Source organism: Corvus brachyrhynchos, unplaced genomic scaffold (genome assembly GCF_000691975.1).
Source record: "Corvus brachyrhynchos isolate BGI_N302 unplaced genomic scaffold, ASM69197v1 scaffold426, whole genome shotgun sequence".
In the NCBI taxonomy this organism is placed as follows: Eukaryota; Metazoa; Chordata; class Aves; order Passeriformes; family Corvidae; genus Corvus; species Corvus brachyrhynchos.
The window spans coordinates 76,579-99,100 of record NW_008238653.1 but is presented as its reverse complement, the minus strand read 5'-3'; the positions used below and the strand labels follow the sequence as shown (position 1 = coordinate 99,100).

At 49.5% G+C, this 22,522-nt stretch overlaps 1 protein-coding gene across 1 annotated transcript in view; it reads left to right on the top strand.

The window, feature by feature from the left end:
• Positions 1 to 5,450: 5,450 nt before the first annotated feature.
• SCAP (SREBF chaperone) overlaps positions 5,451 to 22,522 on the top strand; it is a 29,590-nt gene continuing 12,518 nt past the window's right edge. The window contains exons 1-7 of the mRNA XM_008636321.2: positions 5,451 to 5,667; positions 9,855 to 9,984; positions 10,360 to 10,517; positions 18,063 to 18,283; positions 19,460 to 19,565; positions 20,368 to 20,540; positions 21,285 to 21,411. Of these exons, the coding sequence (XP_008634543.1) occupies positions 5,546 to 5,667; positions 9,855 to 9,984; positions 10,360 to 10,517; positions 18,063 to 18,283; positions 19,460 to 19,565; positions 20,368 to 20,540; positions 21,285 to 21,411 (1,037 nt within the window). The 5' untranslated portion in view covers positions 5,451 to 5,545. The remainder of the gene's footprint in view (positions 5,668 to 9,854; positions 9,985 to 10,359; positions 10,518 to 18,062; positions 18,284 to 19,459; positions 19,566 to 20,367; positions 20,541 to 21,284; positions 21,412 to 22,522) is intronic.

The following is a 22,522-nucleotide window of genomic DNA, read 5'->3' as shown; positions in this document are numbered from 1 at the left end:
GGAACAATTCCTTCCCAATATCCCATCCATCCCTGCCCTCTGGCACTGGGAAGCCATTCCCTGGGTCTGTCCCTCCATGCCTTGTCCCCAGTCCCTCTGCAGCTCTCCTGCAGCCCCTTTGGGCCCTGCAAGGGGCTCAGAGCTCTCCCTGTGTCCTTCCCTTCTCCAGGGGAACATTCCCAGCTGTCCCAGCCTGGCTCCAGAGCAGAGGGGCTCCAGCCCTCCCCTCTGGACTCTCTCCAGCAGCTCCAGGTCCTGGTGCTGTTGGACCCCAAGGCTTTGCACAAGTCCAGGCAGATGATCCAAAAGCATTTTGCCTATTTTATACCCCACACAAGAGGCTTGGGCTGAGATGTTGATCCTGGTCTGGTAGAGAGGATTAGAAAATGGCACGATCTACCTTCAGTAGAAAGGGAATAGCGTTGCAGGTCTGTGCTGGGCAAGCTGTTTACACAAGGCTCCAGCCTGGAGTGAAGGATCGATGGAGTCCCTGGTGTCTGTGCCTGGCACTGGGTTGGGATCTATGGCCAGGAGAAGGGAACGGTGGGATTGCACAGCTGGGATTTGTGGGGAAGCTCTGAGATGTAACTGCACGGGAGTGTTGCATCAGTCTCTGATATTTTTAGGAGAAAGTGATTCCCCAGCCACTTGTAGAGCGCCTGCATTGATAAACAAAAAGGAGGAGATTATTCCAAAGGGATCACGTGGGATGCATTGCATAAGGACATTTGCCAGGGCAGGCTCCTGGCCTCTCTGGGTCCCTGTCTGGTTCCTGAGCATGGCCAGGCACAAACGAGACCAGTCTGTTGGGCACTGGCAGCCCCTGCCATGCTGGGGACGAGAGGCTCGTGTCCGAGGGGCTCCTGGAGCCAGAGGGATCCCTGGCTTTGCTCAGCAGTGCCTTGTGGCTCGCTCTTCCCGAGGTTTATCCGCTGGCTGCGTAACCCATGTGACAGGGACAGTGTCCTGGGGAGAAGATTTCCCCGGCTTAGCCATGTGTTTATTTTGAGCTGCTGCTCTGTAGTTGGTTTGATGCCAAGTTATCCCAGGATAAAAGAGATGGCCCTTTCCTGCTCCGCTTCCTCGGGCCTTCCTAGGGCCACCTGGTGTCCACTTGCTGATAAAATCTGCTCCAGCTGGAAAAGCCTTCTGAAGCTGCTCTCTGTCTTTGAGCATCCTTGAGCTTCTCAGTACCTTTTCCAGTTCTCCTCTGAGGAATGCCCCGTGCTGTGTGTACCACTTAGCACGTGTGAGGATGGATTTACATCCTGATTCCATTCCATTCTTAACAATTCCTAATGCACAGTTTCCTTTTTTATACTGCATCACGTCACACCTTCAGGGAATTAAGGATCAGGATCCCTGGACATTATTTTCCCTGTGTGCATCACATCCCATTTGCTGTAACTGGGTGATCCTTAAGATTCCTTCCCACCCAAACCATTCTGGGATTCTGTGATTGTGGAGGTGGATCATTCCCAGCTGTACAGGGTTGGGCAAGAACTCTGGATTGGGAAATGTTTCCTTGTGTTTGGAATCTCTGTTCTTCATGTGCAAGGGAGCTTCCCTTGGCTAGATGCAACAAGGGGAGTGAACTTTGAAATTATGTTTTTTCTAAATTTGGATATTTTCTATTTTTGTCACAAATGCCAAGCTTCTGCGTTTCATGGCTCTGCACGTGGAACATCCCATCCTGTCTCATCATCCACAGCAACAAGCTGTTGTCTGGTGCTGTTGGGAGTACTTTGGGAAGGAAGAAAGGATAGAAACCACATTCACTGAATGACTTCCGAAACAGGAGTTGAACTGAGGTTCATCTCTTGTAGCAGAAAAGTTCAAAAATGTCCTGAAAACTGTTTTGGAAGCTGATTTTGAATGTCAGCCCCTGTTTTGGGAGCAGATAACTTTATCTGACATGTAGAGATTGTTGAAGTGTTCTCTTTGAATCTTTGTTGTTGTTGCTACTCCAACTTTTCAAGAGCTGTTTGTAATATGAGTGAAATACTACTTATAAAATGGGGTCTATTCCAGATAACCTCTGAATTTTTAAACTCAAAACATAAATGAATGTTGTACAGGGAGGAAAACAGGCAAAAAGAAATGGGGGAAAACTGGCAAAGTGGGGCAGAACAGATAAAATGAGGAAAGTTTGCACATTTTGGGGATTGAAATCTAGTTCAAAAACTTGTGTCAGACTTTCAGCACAGTTTTAGCCACAGAGCTGGAATGGAGGGAGTGGAGTCAGAAATGTCATTTTCTACCTTTTGAATATGGAAAGTACCCCTTCTGTGAAGGACAATCCATTTAGGACTTGGAGGCTGTTCCGGAGCCTTGTTCCTGACAGCAGTGTTGGGATTAACCCCTTGCAGACAGCGGCCTCCCCGGGGTTAGTGCATGGCTGTGATTTTCCCATAGGAAGTGTTCTGTTCCTCGTGACCTCTGTGTCCTTTGGCAGCACAAAGCACGTTATTCTTCCCATGGGAATGCGAGGGGAGAACAGGACCTTGGTGTTAGAGCCCATTGTGCAGCATTTCTGTGAAGGAGGCTTGTCTTGAGGGAGGCTCTTGTTTTCCCACCTCTGAAGTCCTTAGGAATGTTCCCTGGCCCTCGCTGGGGGACAGTCCATGCTTGCTGAGGAGAGGGAGAGTTGGATTCCCGAGATCTGTGCCTCTCTCCCTCCCCTCCTCCCTTTGTGGATGGTGGGATTTGGGAGCTCCCAAGGCAGTGACACCAGTGAGTGATTGCTCAGAGATTCAGAGCCCTGAGCCACCTCCAGGGCCCAACAGAGGGCAAGAAAATCTGGGTGGTTTTCTGGGGTGTGAGTGATCCAGCATCTGTTTTCTGCATCTCCAGGGAACCCGAGACTTCCCTTGTTTTCGGGAGTGTCTGTGGTGCTGAGTTTGGGCAGTACCATGAAATCATCGCCATGGTGAGGGCTGAGGAGAGCTCAGAGCTGTTTGCAGGTCAAGGGGAGGCCATGGATCAGCTGGGTTTGGTGATGGCTCTTCTGCTCTGTGTGTGCTGGGAAGAGCCCAGGAGTGTGTGAAGCACCTGTAACACCTACCTGGGTGTGAACGTGTCCCACGGGCTGGGGGACGAGGTGGCACATGGATACAAGGAGGCACTGTCCTGTTTGGACCCTCCGCTCCTGGCTCACGATCTGAGCTGGAGCCCAGATGAAATGTGTCAGTTAGAGCAGGAATTTGAGGTGTTCTGGCTGGTCTGGTCTCCAGTGGCATCAGTCCTGCTGCTTCCGTGTGTTCTGGGGCAACTCTGAAGGCAGAAGGTGTCTCTGATCCCCCAGGAACCTGTGTGGGATTGATGGATACAAGGCAGTGCCTGCAGCACCAGGAGGGGGAATTACTGCTGGTGGTCCCTGGCTTGCTGCTGTTGGTCCATCACCCACCTGGCCCTCAGGTGTGTGAGCATCACATTGAGCTGCTCCCTGGGCAACAGCATGGACCAACCCAGTGACCTTTATAAATTCTCATTTTTAGTAAATTCTTCCTTCTTTCCCATTCATTCCTCCCCTGTCCTTCCCAAAACACAGCCTTGGCAGGAAAACTCCTCAAATCCCACGTCTGCTCCGGGGCTGCTGCAGGGCTGAGCTGTTCCCATCTGCAGAGCAGGTATGGACAGGCAGGTCAGCCCTTGGATGTGCAGATCCTGGTGGGATGCTGGAAAAGGGGGTGTGAGGGGCAGAGGGGCCATGTTGGGTGTGTTCCTGCTTTGCCAAGCTTGGGGTTGTAAATGGAAAATGCTGGGTTAAAATTCCCGTTGGAGGTTTAGATATAGGCAACATGATGGAGCAAATTATTGTATGTCTTGAAGTGCAAGAGAAATACTGTGGAATGGGGATTTATTTTGGATTTTTCCTTATATTTCCCCCCCCTCCAGGCTTCACTAGCTCAGCTGTGTGTTTTTATTACACCTAATGCCAAGGTCTGGTTCCAGAACATTTTGTGGAAAACTGAGGAGTTGAGTATACCTAAAACCCCAGGTGACTGTGTCTCAGAAAGGGAAGAGTTTTCTACCTTTGTTAGTTTTTCCTCTAAGCTCACAGTGGGCTCTGCTGTGTTTCCCTGCCCTCAGTGTCCAGGGAGGCTCCTGGGAAGGCTGTAAAGCCTTTCAGACAGAAATTGAAAGAATTTGGAACATGTAACTATTGTTGAGTGAGATAAAAGCTTTTGTCTTGGGAAAAGTAGCAAGTTAGAGTTGATTTTTCCTGCAAAAAGAAGTTCTACATCTCTTCCTTCTGCTGGTCAGACTTGTTTTTGTAAGAGTGCAGGGCATTGGAGCCAGGTGGGGTCGGGCTCTGCTCCCAGGGAACAGGGACAGGAGGAGAGGGAACGGCCTCCCCATGGAAAGGGAGCTCAGGCCTTGCCAGGGGCTGCCCCGGGAGGTTTGGAGGGCCCATCCCTGGCGGTGTGCCAGGAGTGACTGGAGGTGGCACTCAGGGCTCTGGGCTGGGGACAAGGTGGGGATTGGGCACAGCCTGGACTCGGTGACCTTGGAGGGCTTTTCCAAGCTCAGTGATCCTGGGATTCTGTGAGGTGTGTCCATCTCTTGTACCCGAAGTGAATCAGAAATGTCACCTGTGGTGCTGCAAGGTGAAAACATCCCAATGCCCTCGTGCTTCCAGGCAAACTTTGTCTTGGGTTTACAGTCATGCAAAAGGCAAGAAATTCTCCTTTAACATTTGTCCTACAATCAGCAGGTTTATTTTGGCTTAGATAATCTCTGGTTGCAGAAATGACTTGGAGCAGGAACAGTTCCTGCTGTTCACTCTTACGAGCTCTGTCACAGCATAAAGCAAATAAAGATGGCAGATTTTAATATGCAACCCCCCCCCCAAGTGATAAAGAAATCCTAGCTTTGGAATGCTCTGTGTTTTCTTATGGAATGCTGCTGTTGGACAGCAGGTGAAGAGAGTAAATACAAAATTTTCCTCCTTGAAATGACTAGAAATTGTTGCCAGTGTTGTGCTCCTCCCCAGAGCGGTTTTTGGCAGCTAAGGCTGGTCAGAGAGCCACTTTTGATGTATTTTTTGCCACAGGAGCAGCATATCCATGTTGTTCCTGAGTTCCTCGTGGAACAGGGATAGTCCAGTCCTGCCAGTGAGGTTGAGATCTGCTCAGTCATTTCGTAGAATCAAGAAATCCCAGAATGGTTTGTGCTGCAAAGGACCTTAAGGATATTCCAGTTCCACTGCTGCCATGGCAGGAGCACCTTCCATGATCCCAGGGTTCTCCAAGCCCCAATGTCCAGCCTGGCCTTGGACACTGCCAGGGATCCAGGGGCAGCCACAGCTGCTCTGGGCACCCTGTGCCAGGGCCTGACCGCCCTCACAGGGAAGAATTTCTTCCTGAGCTCTGGAGATCTTTCTAAAAGGAGCTGATAATGTTTATTTCCCTTTTCTTTATCTGTTTCTCTCCCTTTGCCCTCCCCAGCTGGACCCAGTGCCTTCCCTGAAGGGCTGCCCATGCTGGAATTGCCCGAGCCGCTGCTGTATCCCGGGATGGCATCGAGGTGAGGGCGGCCGAGGATGACCCTGACTGAAAGGCTGCGCGAGAGGATTTCGCGGGCGTTCTACAACCACGGGCTGCTCTGTGCTTCCTACCCCATCCCCATCATCCTCTTCACAGCTCTCTGCATCCTGGCCTGCTGGTGAGTCCTCCCCAGATTTGTGTCACATAGGGCTGGGGAGGGGGTTCTTGGCAACATTCTCTCTTCTGGGCCCACCCAGAAGCTGGTTTTTTATTTAGACTTCATAGGTTTTGTCATCTCCTTCTGGGGGACAAAAGAAACAACAGGGATGAAGTGTCTTCTTGTGGTTTAGTAAGAAAGAACTAATTGAATGAGTGAAGTGAAGCAATAAATGAGATGAAAGTAACCCTTAAGCACCTGGTAGTGGACTCCAAACTCATCAATTAAAAATGGGGAGAAGGAAAGCTGATCTTTCTCTGCACACCTGCCTGTCCTGTGCTCCCTGGAGCCTGCACTCTTCTGTTTCATCCTTGGCACGCCCGTGTGGGACTATTGTAAATTCCCTACTCTCCTTATGGCCCCTAATTTGGATCCCTAGTTTGCAAGTGGATATAATCTTACTCCCAGGAATGTCACATGGGCTCAGAATCATTTCCAGCAGGGCACTGTGGGGCTGAGCAAACCTTCGTGCTCAGACCATGCACACATGTGAGCATACAGATTCTGTCTTGCAGGGTTTAACTCTCTTGTCTGTTTTGGGCAAAATAAACCCGATGTGATGATTTGCTCCCCTGTTTGTAGAAAAGCTCCACATGTGTTGCCACAGACACAGGTTTTTCTTTGAGCTGTGATGGTAACGGGCTGCTTTCACATCTCAGTTAAAACATTGTCAAAGGGAAGATTTTCACACATTAAAAATCTCTGAGGTGGCTTCTCCTGGCTGGAACCCTTTGTGGTTGTGAGCAGCAGTGGGTTTTGCACCTCAGCCCATCAGTGTCTGAGTGAAGGGACTCCTTCCTGGGAAGTAACACGTTTTGCCATGTGCTGAGGACTCAAGGATGGGCTTTGGCATGGATTTCCTGCTGGAATTGAGATATTTGTGCTCTTTGGAAGCGCTCCACTTTGCTGGGGTGGATTTCACTGATGCATCCTGGCCACTCCTCTGCAAAAACAAGTGAGGAATGACCTGAAGCTGGGAGAAGGAAGCTGGTGTGGAAAAATCAAGGCCCAGCATTGAGGCAGAAGCTCATTTAGGCAATGTTTCTGTGCAGCAGGGCTGGTCAGGGACCCTCAGCACGGTGTGCAGCTGGTCTGAGACCTGCACAGAGCAGGGAACTCACAGAACCATGGAATCGTTAAGGTTGGAAAAGGCCTTTCAGATCATGAAGTCCAACCACTCTCCAGCACTGCCAAGGCTGCCCCTGACCCCTTCCACGTTCCTCAGCCTGAAACATGCTTAATAAAAAAGTTCCAGCAAACAAGAGTGGATCTTGTGTCCTGAGTTGTTCAGAGGGAGGGAGGTGAGTCAGTCCTCTCTCCTGTACCTGGAATCAAGGAGAGCTCGTGGAATTCTGCTGCAGAGAAAGTGGTCTGAGTTATTGTGGTTTTCCTCCCCCTCACATCAGTAGAACGCCACTGGTTTTGTGTGCAGACAGTTTTTAAAAGCTGAACTAAAGCACAAGGTCTACAATTTATCCATCGGGGGTTCTGGCCTCAGGCAGGTGAGGGCGGTGACCACGCAGGGAATGAGGGCAGCACAGAGTCTGGCCTGGTTGCTTTGAGTGTCTTTACTCCTGGAAGGGTTTGTATAGACACTATTTCTAATGTCACTGACAGACAAGACACAGCATCTCTGGGTCTGATAATAAATTAATACCTAAAGCAAAAATTCCTGTGACTCATTCTTACTCTGTAGTCCTAAAGTCTGAAAATCCAAATTGGTCTCCACATCAGAGGGAGAGTTTTCTTGTTTTACTATAAATCCCCCTGTAAGTGACACTCCTTTTTCTCATCCCACTTGAATGGATCTGCATTTTTCCTTGAAATGAGGGTGTCACCAACCCTGTCTGACACTAGCCCAGAGAGGAACAGGTGATACCTGGAAATGTGGCCATTGGGGTAAATGTGGAATCCCAGTGTCACTCTGAAGAACAGTTTTTAGTTCAAGTAAGGATTGCACATGACCCAGATGACTCTGCAGCAGGTTCAGGGCAATTAAACAGGTGCTTGTTATTTAACTGAAACACAGGTTCTGCTCCTGAAGAATTGCAGAACTGGCTGGAACCAGAGCCCCTGGGGAGGTATCTGTGTGTATATATATATATATTTATATTTATAATTATTTCTATAAAAACAGATTATTCTTGCACAGGTTTGTACTATTTGTGTGGTAACCAGAGGACCTGAGTTAGACTCAGACTCTTCATGTTCCAGATCCCCAGAATCTCCTCTGGGACTTCACCATAACACTGGGAGCAGGTTGTGCTGCACAGGAAAGGGGAATCTCCAGTGCAGAATCTTGGGGCCCTGTCAGAGGGAAGCAGGGCAAAGCCACCATCACTTACTCAGAAACAGGTACTGTCAATGCACTTGCCAAGGCTAAAAAGGAGCTGTTGCTGCCAGATACTGGCCTTGCCAACCCTCTGGCAAGACCCTGTTACCAGATTCCCTCCCTCCTCAGCAGTGGGATTCCAGGCTGCTCTGTCTTGGCTGCAGACAAGCCAGAAGCTTGTTCTGCAGCGAGCCAGCGGAGCTGGGAGCTATTTTAGTTCCATGTATCAGCTCCTTTCCCATTACCTGAGACCTGGCAGCTCCCTGCTCCCCTCCACCCTCAGTGGCCGGGGCTGTTCCAGGTACTGGAGCTCTCTGTGGGTCTGGGAAGGGGGAATGTACAGAGAGGGATTTGCCTGGAGCTCTCTTGGCCCCCTGAGACATCTTGAAAATACGTCGAGTACTTGAATGAGCACTTCTGCTTGCACCTCCCTCCTGCAGGTGACTGAAATGCAGTTCCTGCTCCAGTTCACCACCTCCAGCTGGTTACATGGTCTGTGTTTCCTTTATTCTGGGATTTCAGAGGGGTTTCAGGGTGCACAGTGACATGAGCATCTAAAAAGAGCCTTTCCCAAAACCAGAACAACTTCTTGAGCTTTCCTGTCGTCTCTGTTAGATCCCAGGATCACAGGATGGGTGTGTTGGGAGGGTCTGGAGCCCATCCAGTCCAGCCCCTGCCTGGGCAGGGGCACCTGGAGCAGCTGACACAGGAACGTGTCCAGGGGGTTTGGGATCCCTCTGGAGAGGGAGACTCCAGGCCCCCCTGGGCAGCTGTTCCAGGGCTCTGCCCCTCCTCCATGGAAAGAGGCTCTTCCTCCTGCTGAGCTGGAACTTGTTGTGTTTTGGTTTGTGGCCATTTCAGGTCCTGCTGTTCTTCCCTCCTCTGTGCTTTCCATTCTTGTGTTCACTTCTTTCCCTCAAAAACATCCCTAACAAAGAGAAATGTGAGGAGAGTCGAACCCAAGTGCTGGAAATGCCTTCCCTGGAGCTCAGGTGGGGCAGTTCTTCCCTCTGGGGACCCGTGCACATGTCAGTGACCCAAACCTGTCACAATACAGGTCACCCAGAGCAGCTAAACAGACTAAAGTTCTGTTCTCCAGTTCAGTTTGGTGCTGACAGTTCCAGATTTTCAATGGATCTCTCTGTATCAGCAGCCTTGCTTTTCCCACCAGTTCAATTCTGATTTGCTTTTAACCACTTCTGCGAACATTTGGAGTTAAAAATCCCATTCTAAACTCTCTGAAATCTCAGTTTCTCAATCTCTGGATAGAAGTCTCTGTTGTGGAACAGCAGCTACAATCACTGGAGTTTGTGGTGGCAAAGCAGCAGGAAGATCAAGACTTCATGGGTTTGGTGTCTCACTGCTGCTCTTAAAAGTGCTTTGAGGACCAATGAAGTTAATGACAAGTTTTGGAAATAGTTTCAATCTAAATGAGGAAAAGCAGAGGATTATAAAGGGTTTGGGGCAGGGAAGCGGCCACTGGAATACACAGAATGTCTGGGGTTTGTGTGGGATACACCGGAATTAAGCCAGGGCCATACTGAGTGGTTTTGCCACAGCTAACTTGGATGGAGGAATTCAGGAGAGGCCCTGCAAGGTCTTCCCTTCTTTCTCTCCCAGTACTTTTAGTTATCCCTTTCTAAGGGAGAAAGACTCTTGGATACCAGTCCCATGAAAGCCAAAGCCCTCTCGCTGGGTCTCCTGTCCTGCGCAGCTTGGCTTTGCTGAAGTGGGCCTGGTCATTTTTTTAACTCTTCTGTCTAAAAAAGTCCATTAACCTCCAAAATGAGAGTGTGTCCTGCTTCTGTCCCCCCAGCTACCCTCTGCTGAAGCTGCCTCTGCCGGGGACGGGCCCCGTGGAGTTCAGCACCCCGGTGAAGGACTACGCTCCTCCCGGCCCGGACGCGGGCCCGCAGCACGGGGACCCTGGCGAGCGTCCTGACTGGGTGAGTCCTGCTGGGGCTGGGGGCCACTGGGGGGGGGACATGGCCCTGCTGAGCTGCCTCAGTACGTGATGGCCCAGAGAAGCTGTGGCTGCCCCTGGATCCCTGGCAGTGTCCAAGGCCCGGCTGGACAGAGCTTGGAGCAGCCTGGGGTAGTGGGAGGTGTCCCTGCCCGTGGCAGGGGTGGCACTGGATGGACTTTAAGGTCCCTACAACACAAACAGAGAATCAGACCGTTTGTTCTTGCCTGCTGAGTCCTGTCATGTTCCACCTCTAATCTGGGAAGGGAAAACAGAGTCTGGCAAAGCTGTTGGTGCTCTCCTTCTGCTGGGAGCTTCCCGGTGGCCGGTGCCTCACGCTGCCCTGGTCTCCCCGCAGTACGTCGGTGCTCCCGTGGCCTACATCCAGCAGATCTTTGTGAAAGCCACCGTGTCCCCGTGGCAGAAAAACTTCCTGGCTGTGGATGTGTTCCGGTCGCCACTGTCCCGCGTCTTCCAGCTGGTGGAGGAGATCAGGAACCATGCCCTGAGAGACAGGTGAGGCACAGGGGGCTGCTGCTGTGCACACCTGGCTCCAGATGGCTGCCTGCAGGGCTGGGCGGGGGCTCTGAGCTGGTAACGTCCTCAAAATGAAACGAAAATGAGAGATCAGTGCTGATGGGTGACGTGGGATCATTTGTGAGTGTCCACCCTGCTCCTCTAAGGGATGACTGGTCCTTTAACCCCAGCTGCTGCTCTTGGGGCTCATGTTTTAGAAATGCCATTTTTGCTCTTCAGTACGGATTTACTCAGTTTTTTTCTCTCCCTGCCAGCTCCCCCAGCCTTGGCACTGACCTTCTGTCCGTGTGCTCAGTCCCTCTCCTCCCTTATCCTATGGGATAATAATCTGCTGCCAATTACAATCAGAAACAACTTGCTCCCAGGCCTGCGTTGTGTTCTCATTATCTCCCTTGTCTTCTCATTGTATTCTCATTATCTCCCCTTGGAATTGCCCTTGATGAGCAGTGATGCAACACAGAAACAAAATTATTACTTTTATTATTATTATTCATACTACCAGAAGAAAACTACTTCAACATTTAGACCTAAACCTTGGGGCAAGGTTACCATTTTGGGGATGCACTCAGATATTTTAGGAAACATCTAATTTTGAGATAAATTCTGCAATTACCTCAAAAGTCATTATGAAGTTCTTGTTTGTTGCCAGTAACAAAGTTGAGCAGAAATATTTTTTTTTATATGCAAACTGGCTTGTTTTGTATTCTATTTTCTATTCTATTCTATTCTATTCTATTCTATATCTTTTATATTTGTTTTATATTACAAAGTTGAGCAGAAATATTCTATTTATATGCAAACTGGCTTGTTTTGTATTCTATTTTCTATTCTATTCTATTCTATTCTATTCTATATCTTTTATATTGTTTTATATTACAGGAGGGAGCCAAAGGTTGTTAAGTGTACCTGGGCAGGACACACATGGTGGGTGTGTTGTCACTGGCTGCAGATCCAAGCACCCATCTCTAAAAGTCAGGAGTGACCTGGAATCTGTGGTTTGCCCCAGTTGTGGGTTTTGGTGTCACTCTGCACCCACAACATCCCACAGGGACACGAGCTGGGAGCATTGCCTTGCAGATAAGAACGTCTATGGCCTTATCTGCACCATGAACTGTTATCACTGCCAGGTTCCAGAGCTGGTAAAATACAAACCATGGTCATCTGCCTCTTCCTGGAGCTGTTTTCAGAGGCATCACTGCATCAGTTCCTTTAAATTTTCTTTCCCAAAGCTTTTGTCCCTATAAATACCATTTTTTGGAGCATATTTTCCCTTACTTTTTTTTGATAGCTGAGACTTGTCCAGGTGTCTTGCCGTGCAGCCACAGGACACACATTGTGGACAGAGTGTTCACAAAGACAAATCATAATTTTTGAATTTCTATGCTTGTTCTTTGTAGTTATTACAGAGGAAATCTCTTCTGGAGGGGGATTTTACAAAGGCTTCAATTCATTTGTCATCTGAAGCACTTTCCTGTGACGTGCGAGGCTGCAGCCAGGCAGGGCTGGTCTCTGTTCTTCACTTGGCCTTTGCTAAACACACCTTTCCTGAGCAGATCCCCCCTGTTCCCATATCCCAGTGAGGGAAGAGTCTCTGTCAGAGCAGCAGCTCCTCCTCGTTGGCACTGGACAAGTGGGAGCTTTGGACAAGCCCTGCCTTAGCCTCAGATTTTGGCCACAGTTAAATTTAAGGACTGCCTCTGGCCCACATGTTCTAATGATGGCAAATGAGGTGTCTTTGTAAAATGAATTCTTTATTAAACAGGTAGGAAATAACAGGTGAAAGATCCTAATCACAATTACTCCACAGTATAAAACTGAAGAACTACCAGTAGATTACAGCACAACATAAACAGTGCAGAGATCAAGGCCCCTGTGTTAAAGCTGGCAGAAGAACTGGCATTGATTAGGAGTCAAATGTAACTTCCCATGGAAACAAGGAGAATGTTCAGATTCCTTCATTCCTTCACTCAGCCCCTGGAGTGACCACAAAGGAAAGCACTGTCCCTGCTCGGGGGATATATATGTATATATAGATAGATTTAGATACAGATGTATGTATCTAATGATTACTGATTTAAAAAGTTACAGTGACAAGGTATAGCGTTAAATCTGGAGTGTTTATGGTAGCTGGGGACAATCCAAACAAGTCCTTTTACTTGGGTTGTTACCAGTCTGTGTGGATCAGGATGTTCCACACCCACTGAGTCTTAAAAATCATAGGAAAGATGGGATGCAAATGAGGATCAAAGAAAAGTTCCTGGAGTTGATTTTTCAGTTGCAGTGATTGGAGGAGTTCAGTGATGGGTCAGTGACTCCCTTCACTTCCATTCATGGTTCTTAGTCCATTTCACATATCCTTGCTCATCATTTCATGTGTTAGACGATTCTGCAATAACCTGAACAAATGCGTATGTACTGTAGAACAGTCTGGTTATAGCCCCAGGGGAATCAAAGGTGTAATGAAACTCAAATTGTTCCCACCTACTGCAGTGGGGAATTTTATGCCTTACCCTGAGGAGATAGGAAGAGGTGCACACAACTGATTCCATAATTATATGAAAATTCAAGTTACATTCAGGGGGAAATCTTTTCCACCCCCTGTGACAGCCAGAGTGAAGACACAAGCATGCTAAAGCAAAAATTCGTATACACTGCAAAACTACTGGGACAAAATATATGCAAGTATTAATCAAACCAATTGAAAACTCAGGTGCTCTAGTCCCTTAACAAGACTGATCAAGATTTTTAACACTCTGTAGATTTGGGCTGTCTTTCCTTCCAGAAGGAGCATCACTCCAGCTGGAGGAAGGCCACTGGAAAATATGTTTGGTGTGGAATTCCCATCATCTGAATATTTTCATGAAATGAATGGGAAACTGAGAATAAATCCAGCAGTTGCTGTTGTTATCAGTGTCACAGCTTGCAGCAGCTTTAGGTGGGAATTTCTCTTCCAAGGGTCAGGTGCTGTTGGTTCTGTGTGTGCTGTACTAGAGTGGCCCCGAGGGAAAACAGCATTGCTCTCTTTGCCTTCCTGTCCTTTCCAGTCGTTGGTTGCAAGGTGCTGTGGGGATGGCTGATGGACCCGGGGTGGGAGAGCAGCTGTGCTCTCTCCAGAGTTAAAGACATTGTTCAGTAAACACAGCCATACAGTGAGTGTCCCTTGAGAGCTCCCGAGTCTGTCGCAGCTTTAGGTACAGCAGATCGAAGAGTCCCTGTGCTGTCCAGTGTGGTCCCTGTGTGTCCAGAACTGACTTTATTCCCCTGTTGGAGTCCAGGAGTCTCCATCAGTAATCCCCACAGCCGAGCAGGCGGTCACCAGCCCTTCCCCCTGCTGCCCGAGCGGCGCCCTGGCTCACATCCAAATGCACACCCAGTTTTCTGAGGACTTCCTTGACCATCTCAGGTTATTAGGGCACCTAAACCAGGAGAACTCGTGCAGTCCTAGAGGTGCTTTCCCCAGCGTTGCGGCAGCAGGTCGGTCCCTGGCCGCCGGCACACGGGGCCGGTGCGAGGCAGCTGGCCCGGCCAGTGGGGAACCCCGCACTGGTTGGGACCTGGACTGGGACAGGAGTGTGGAACGCGGGAGTCCCCATCGGGAGGTGCCCTTAGCATCGACGGCCACCCAGAACATCGGCCCCCGACTGCCCCTCAGAGTCACAGCTACAGTCCCAGGGTGGGCTGGCTCGACTGTGACTGGCTTTCCCACTGTTAAGTTGTCCTGAAAAGCTTCAGTTTTGTCATTTCGGGTTTTAAAGATGTTTAAAGAGACATAGGGCTTAGGAAAGCTCGTGAAACAGGACTATCCCTTGGTCCATATCAGTTATTTATTATATTTGTTTATATTTTTATATATAGATACAAACACATATATAAATAAAAATAAATATATATGTGTGTTATTTGTTTATTATATTTATTTATTATATTTATTATGTCTGATATCGGTTATTTATTATATCTGACATAACACAGAGGGTAACCTTTTATCCCAGCCAGATTCACGTGGCCTAAGGCACTGCTTTAGCAAACCATTGGCACGATTCACAATCCCATTTACTTGGGGATAATGAGGTCTATTAAAAACCCATTTAATACCTTCTTTTTTGGCCCAGTCTTGCCCCATCACACTGGTGCAGTGTGATCCCTTGTCACTCTGTAGAGTCTGGGACAGGGAGGCTGGAAAACCAGTCACTGAGTCCTGAAACAGTAGCTTTGGCATCAGCGTGCCTGCTCTGGGCAGTGACTGACAGCCCAGAGACCACTCCCACCCCTGGTCGTGTGTTCCTGTAACCACTGGATGTCTTCAGAGGCCCAAGAGAATCTAAGAGGACCAGAGTGTTTTGTTACCTTTGATCTGTAAAGGCAGTGCCAGGTCTGGATGATTTTGTTCAAGCTTCAGCTGTCACTGGGGACACTGTGAGAATGCCTTGACACATCTTCCTGGTCAATGCCAGCCTCTGCTTTGTGCTGCAAAAAATAGAGCTTTTTGTCCAGTATGCCCTAATTTCCAGTGTAACCACTCACCAAATCCACACCAGTGTTGTGGTGCTTCCACTGATCAGTTTTTATCTTCCTGATTTTTGTCAGCTGATCCACCATGTTGTTCCAATGAGTCTGTAAAGCTTGGTCATTTGCATGAGCTCTGCCCCATCCTGTGTGCATTTGTCCATGGGATGGGGCCTGTAACAACAACCACTTCCAGTCTTCCTTCTGCCAAGCCTCTCTTCCCTTCACTTGCCAATCCAGCGCTTCCCACTGACACAACAACTGTGGCACCAGCCCAGAGCACATAAGAATCAACACAGATTGGCTTTGTTTTCTCCTTTACTGCCAGCAGTACAGCCTTTAACTGTAACCTGTGCACTTCCTACTACTTCTTCCACTACTTCCACTCCTGTTTCAGTGTTCAGAGCAACTGCTCTGTACCTCCATTTCCCATCAGTGCATTTGGCTGAGGTATCGGGGAACCAGACATCTCCAGCTTCAGGGTGTGAAGTGAATGCAGGAGCATCCAGTACAGGACAAGATTTATGGCTGTTGTCAAACTAACCTGTCTGGAGTCACAGCTCTCTGAAGTTCGTAGGGTTTTAGTGCCTTCCATTTGGGCACACCCACCCCATCTGTGTACTGTCACTCTTTGTGCAATTGCCTCTGCATCACTGCCCTTCTTAACACTGGCCAACAGACTGAAAGGTCCTTGGATTTTCACAGGTTGATGCTGTTGAACTTTTTCTGCTCATTCAAGAGCTCAGGTCAGGGATAACAATCCCTTTTCCCAGGCAGTGTTTCTCTTTCCAGTATCTTTAAATACTGTGGAACTGAACCCTAATGGTTGTTTGGGTCTCTGTGGCCCTTTCTGGAACATATGACAGTAAGTCCTGTGTTCAGCAGAATCCCATTCAGCAGCCATTACAGGAGCACTGGGATGAGCTGGCCCAAGTGATGTTTGTGACTCCTCTATCAGTGTTTGCAGAGCCTGTTTGTGGCTGTCAAGCCATTGCCAGTTTTGGGTTTTCCTCATTAATGTTTGCAAGGGTCTTGCTGTTATAGAAAATCCAGGAAAATGATTTCTCCAGTATCCCGAAGTATCTTCTGAGGTTCCTTTTCAGTTGTGGGGGTAGATATAGCATCTAATTTTGTAATGGTTTCATCTGGAATTACAGCTTGGCCTGCTACCCCCCAGGCTCCCAGGAATTCTGCCTCTTTAGAGGGACTTTGACTCTTAGCTGAGGGCACTTCTATCCCCTCCCCATTTAATCTATTCCAGATATCCTGTGCTGTTGTTCTTACTGCACTCTCCTCCTCACCTCCTACCAACACAGCATCAATGCACTGATAAACCTGCACTCCTTCCTGAGTTTTTATTTGTTGGAGTTCAGCTAAAGCGTTGTGTGCTATGGTGGGTGGGTGCTCATATCCCTGAGCTAGGCAAGTGAAGGTGGATTGTGTTCCTTCCCAAGGGAATGCAGATTTGGGTTTATTCCTCCTGAACTGGGGCCATAAAAAACATGTCTGTTCTATCCCAAGCTGCCATCCCTTTGTGTGCAGCTGCCTGCAGAGTAGCAGTGAGGTCTGCAGTATTTGGGCCTGCTGCAGGGGGTGGTTCTGCATTAGCATTAAGCCCTGATAATCAGCAGCTAAATGCCAGCTCTGTCTGCTTTTATCACCTGGAAAACAGGGGAATTCTGAGCAGAATGAGTCCTAAATGTAATGCCCCTTTGTTCTAAATCTTTAATTACTTCCTTTATGCCTTGTTTGGCTGCAGGAGGCACAGGGTACTGTTTAACCTTAGCTACAGCAGAAGCAAGAAAAACTGGAGCCGTTTGTAAGAGATTGATTTTCCTACCCTTCCCAGAAAGATTACTGTGGGGTTTTTGTTGGGTCCACAGGACCAAACATCCCTGGTTGGTAATTGCCAAAGTTTCCCTTTAAGGATGTCATATCCTAAAATGTTTTCTTGATGATCTGCAATCACAAATGTGTGTGAAGTCATTCCCCAGGTACCATAAACAGACTGTGGCAGTGTAAGAGAGAATATTTTTTCCATTAAAGCCAGCTAAATTAACTTTTCTATTTTTAAAACCTAAGTTTAGCTTTTTAGCATCCTTGGGAGTAATCAAAGAGGTCTGAGCTCCAGTGTCAATTAAAAATTTTAAAGGCTGTCCAGGGAAATGTACAGAAGATTTCTGTTTTGGGAAAGTTTGGTGAGGTGTCTGTCAGTCAGAAATGCAGCTCCTCTTCTGACCTCACTTCAGCAGTGAGGTGTTTTTGGGCAGCTGGGAGATGCCAGACCAGTGTTAACCCCGTGGAGCCAGAATAACCCCTGCAAGACAGTAACAATAACTCCCTGTGAGACACTTGTCCTGGCTGAGTTACCTGAGCGGGTGACAAGCAGCAGATCAGCTCCTGGTGGGCTGAGATGTCCTGTTACACTTCTCTGTCCCACAGCTGGGTCTGTCACTGACCCTTCCCACCAGGGCCTGTTGTAAACCCAAGCTGAGTCTTGCTTGAATTAGTGGTTCCAGTTCATACCAGTTACACCTGTATGGAATTCTGGACCTCTAAGGAAATTCTCCTTTCCACACTATGCAGAGGAATTGGGAAGACACCACACCCAGGTGCAGACATTGAATCCTGGGTGCATTTTAGAGCATTCTGTGCACCTCAAGGGATCCAACTCAGGAAAGCTGACCAGGATTCCTGTAAAACATCCCATTGCATGTGTGGAGAGAGGTGTGGAGAGGGGTTTGAGGTCTGGAAAAATTCCAGAGTTTCTCTGTTAAGTGTGGAAATGAAAGTGTGGCACCAGACGTGGGTGAGGAGCGAGAGCTGTGTGGTCAGGCAGCACCCAGGGAATGTTGATGGAATTCTGGAGCCTGTTCACAGTTCCAGGGAGACCCAGCTCCTGTTCTCAGCTGTGAGGAGGAAGAGCAGCAACACCTGAGGCAGGTGCCTGCGATGCTCCTCTCCAAAAGCTTTGCCTTTGCCTCGGTTTTGTCCCACAGCCCTGTGCTTGCCTTTCAGCTCCGGGGTCAGGAGCCTGGAGGAGGTTTGTCTCCAGGTGACAGACCTGCTGCCCGGCCTCAGGAAGCTGCGGAATCTGCTCCCAGAGCACGGCTGCCTGCTGCTGTCCCCAGGGAACTTCTGGCAGAACGACCGCGAGCGCTTCAATGCCGACCCAGATATCATCAAAACCATCCACCAGCATGAACCAAAGACCTTGCAGACGTCAACCACTCTCAAAGGTGAGGGGCTGGAGAGCCAGGGAAGCTGGGAGTTGCCTACAGCTTTGTTGGGTGGAGTCGCGGGAGACAAGCACTCAAGGCATTGTGATCAGCAAGTCTCGTTTATTGTAATAATCTACACATACTTATAGTGCTACTAATTAGCTCATACATATTGCAAAAGCTGAGCTCCTTATTGGTGGGAGCTATTCCGTGAGATCTGCAAACACAGGGGTCTTATTTTCCTCTTCCATATGGTTTCTTTCTGCTTACTTATCTGGACTCACATCCTGTTATTTATACAACTTCTTGCTCAAGGATTCAGTGTCCTTGCCAAGTCTGCATCTTTACTAAGCCTGCTGTGTCATCATGACCTTTGCTTTTTAGCCATTCTTCAGAAAGACTCTCAACACAGCTTCATTGTTATTCCATCCTCGCTAATTCCAACACCTGGATTGCTGATAGTGCCAAGTTGGGCAGTATTTTGTCATTCACAGCAGCCGAAGCAGCCCAGTCTTTGTTGTCTGTCACTTTATATGTGTATTGGAGCCCTGATCTGTATTTGTGGGAAGTGAACAAATCACTCAGTCAGGCTCCTTTCTGCAGGTAAAAATAGCAGGGTTTTGTTCCTCTCACTCTACACATGCTCTGGCTTTTCCCTCTGTCACACTCAAGGCTGCCTCACTGACACAGATAAATCAACATTCATCCTGCTCCCTGGTGTGTTCTAATTCCTTGCACACAGCCTGAGCTGACAATGGATATCATAAAAGTATTTTTATCTCTTACTTATAAAAAAACCCTCTTACCATGTGTGGGATCATTAGTGGCTCCATAATGCCAGAGGAAGTGCTGGTTTAAATGCATGTTGAATCCTTTGGTTTTAAAGGAACTTCACAGTTCTGGAAATGTATAATGTATTATATTACATGTCTGAAAAGGGGTTTGTAACCCCAAAGGAAGTTTGCTTTAAAGGTTATTTTTGAGCATCCAGAGTGTGAGCTCGCTGTGGCTGGAGCACGTGGAGCCTGCATCAGGCGTGAAGCCCATCCGTGGGGTCTCCCCCGAGCACCGGGCAGTGCGGGATATCCCACGGGATAAGAGCAGCCGTTCCCACGGCTGCTGATGACAAGGAACACCTCTGCCCCCCTGTCCTGCGTGTGTGCTGCTCCCTGATGTCCATCCCTGTCTCTGCAGACCTGCTGTTCGGGCTGCCCGGCAGGTACAGCGGGGTGAACCTGTACAACCGGCGGCGCGTGGTGTCCTACACCGTCACCCTGGGGCTGCAGCGCTACGACTCCAGGTGAGGGCTGCTCTGGGCACAGCTGCTGTTTGCTCCACTCTGATGTTGGCATGGTTTTCTTTACCCTCTATTTCCTTGTGGTTTAGAGTATCTTGCATCTCGGAAGGTGCTTTTCTGGGGAGAGAATTTGCTGTGTTTTAAGGAAATGAAATACTCTCAGTTCTCAGTCCCTCTTCAGAAACAGGGTTTGTAGCATCGAGAGCTGCCAGGGGGAGTTTTTGTGGCATCCAGGGCCCAGTGGCTCTGGTTTGACCCAGTTCCTTGTACACAGACTGGTTTGCCTACCAGTAAGCACTGGATTGACTGGTGAAAACACTTTGGCAGTGTTGGCCAAACTGGCATGGACTGAGTGGATCCAAGACCTCTGAGCTGCACAGAATTCCCCAAGAGATGCCTGGAATGGAATTGGCAGCACAGGAGTCGAAACTTGCTTTTCCAGAGAACTGAGCCCTGAGGGCCATTGTGTGGCACCTTCCATCAGCCATTTTTACACAGAATTCTGTAATTCTGGCAAAATTCCAGGGGTGTTTGAGGCCGTGGCGTGTTCTGTTCCGCAGGGCCCAGATTGTGGTTGGTGAGCCTTTGCTTTAAATAAAGTCTTGGTGAGTCTGCACAGCAAACCTTTGTAGAAATCAGTGTCTGGGTGGTTTGGGCCAGCGAGGAGCAGGTTTGGGAGCAAGGCCTGGAGAGAGCCACGCTCTGCTGGTCCGTGTGAATCCATGGAGCTTCCTCCTGCTGCGCTGCCGCAGGAACTGCGAGCTGCTCTTTGGGAAAGGGTGAGTGACGTGCTGCTCTTCCCCAGGTTCCTGAGCAGCCTCCGCTCCCGCCTGAAGCTGCTGCACCCCAGCCCCAACTGCAGCCTGCGGGAGGAGAATGTGGTCCACGTGCACTTCAAGGAGGAGATCGGCATCGCTGAGCTCATCCCACTCGTCACCACCTACATCATCCTCTTCGCCTACATCTACTTCTCCACACGTAGGTTCGGGGGCACCTGCACTGCTGGCACCTGGCTGTGGGGTCAGGGGTGCAGACTCCTGTCTGTGCCACCACCGCACTTCCCAGCCATTTCAGCGGGAGAGGTGGTATTGGAATTTTACCCTGAACTGTCATGGGGAGAATTAGTAACTGTTTACCTGATTGCTGCTAATTTTCCCCTCTTAGCCAGTGTGGTGTTGTTCCTTGTGATACACCTCCCCAGCTGGAGGTGTTTCCCCATCCCTGGAAGTGTCCAAGGCCTGGGGTAGTGGAAGGTGTCCCTTCCCACAGCAGGGGGTGGAATGCTGGATCTTTAGAGTCCCTTCCAAACCCAGCCGTTCCATGATTCTGGGATATCTTCCAAGGTGTTTTCTGTCTTAGGCACTCTTAGATGCCACAGGAATGCCTTTTTTCCCAGTTTGTTTCATGCATTATCAGACAGAGCAGACACGTGTTCTGAGCTGGTGGGTTTAGACCTCTCTGGCCACATTTCAGTTCGGTTTTTCCCACCTCAGTGCAGTGCTGGGACTGGTGTGAGCTGTGAACCAGCGTTGTCCCATGTCCCGCCCTTGTACTGGGAGGCTCTGGGAGCTGCATTTCAGACAGGAGCACTGCAGTACCTTCCCTTCTGGGCTGGGGGATGTCCAGTGACCTCCTGAAGCCAGGCAGGACGAGCATCCCGCCTCCACTGGCATTAATTCCGTTTGCTTCCCCTGGTGACCTGGGCTGGGCGCTGTTTTCCAGGGAAGATCGACATGGTGAAGTCCAAGTGGGGCCTGGCGCTGGCGGCGGTGGTGACGGTGCTCAGCTCCCTGCTCATGTCCGTGGGGCTCTGCACCCTGTTCGGCCTCACGCCCACGCTCAACGGAGGGTACGTGCCAGCCCTGCCAGGGGTGCACGGGGAATGCTGTGGGAACAGAGCCCCCAGGCTGGGGAACAAGTCCTGTGATGTGTTGGACACACTGCTGGGCGGGATCAGCATCAGCGGCTCTCCAGGGATGCAGGGGATGTGTTCCTCTGCTGGCCGGTCCTCCTGGAGATTCCTTATTGCTGGGCAGTTGGCTCTGTGTGCCTAAAGCAGGAGGAATTGTTGGGATAACACATTATTCCTGGAGCTGAGCAGGCTCTCCCACAGCCTCCTCCATTCTCCCTGTTTAGAGATTCCCATCCCTAAGGAGCTTATCTCCTATTGCTGTCCTGTCCTGGTGCTGCCTGGAGGGCTCACACAGTTGTGAGCTGAAAATGCTTTAATTAAAGGCAGGCCTGCGTTGTTCTTGCTGAATTTTGGATTCTTGGGCATGAACGAGAAGCTGCCCATGAGAGGCTTATTGGTATTGGTGGTTTTTTCACTCACTATGGACGTTCACTGACATTCCCCCCTTCCAGTGTCTGAGGGAGCCTACAGGGGAGCTGGAGAGGGATTCTTCATCAGGAACTACAGTGATAGGACAAGGAGCAGTGGTTCAAACTGAAAGAGGGGAAATTTAGGTGAGATAGACAGAAGAAATCCTTCCCTGTGAGGGTGGTGAGGGACTGGAATGGATTTCCCAGAGCAGCTGTGGCTGCCCCTGGATCCCTGGCAGTGTCCAAGGCCAGGCTGGACATTGGGGCTGGGAGCAGCCTGGGATAGTGGAAGGTGTCCCTGCCCGTGGCAGGGGTGGGATGGGATGATCCTTAAAGGAAGTGGGACACGCTCCCTGCCCTTTCCTGGTGACTAATTACCCACCCCCAGTCCCTCACAGGGTGTTCAGGTCCATCTCTATCGTTGTACCCAATGCTGGAGAGCAAAGGGCTCTGTCCCCACCCTGGGAAGCACCGAGACTAATTTCGTGGTGCTCCACAGCGGGCGTTTCCCAGGAATTCCTGCAGCTTTGCAAAAACGATGATTTCTCCCCAAGGCAGAGGAAACACAAACCTTTTCCTTGTCACAGTGTGACACTGAGGGAAGGGACTGGGGCACAGGGTGGTGTCTTCTCACCTCG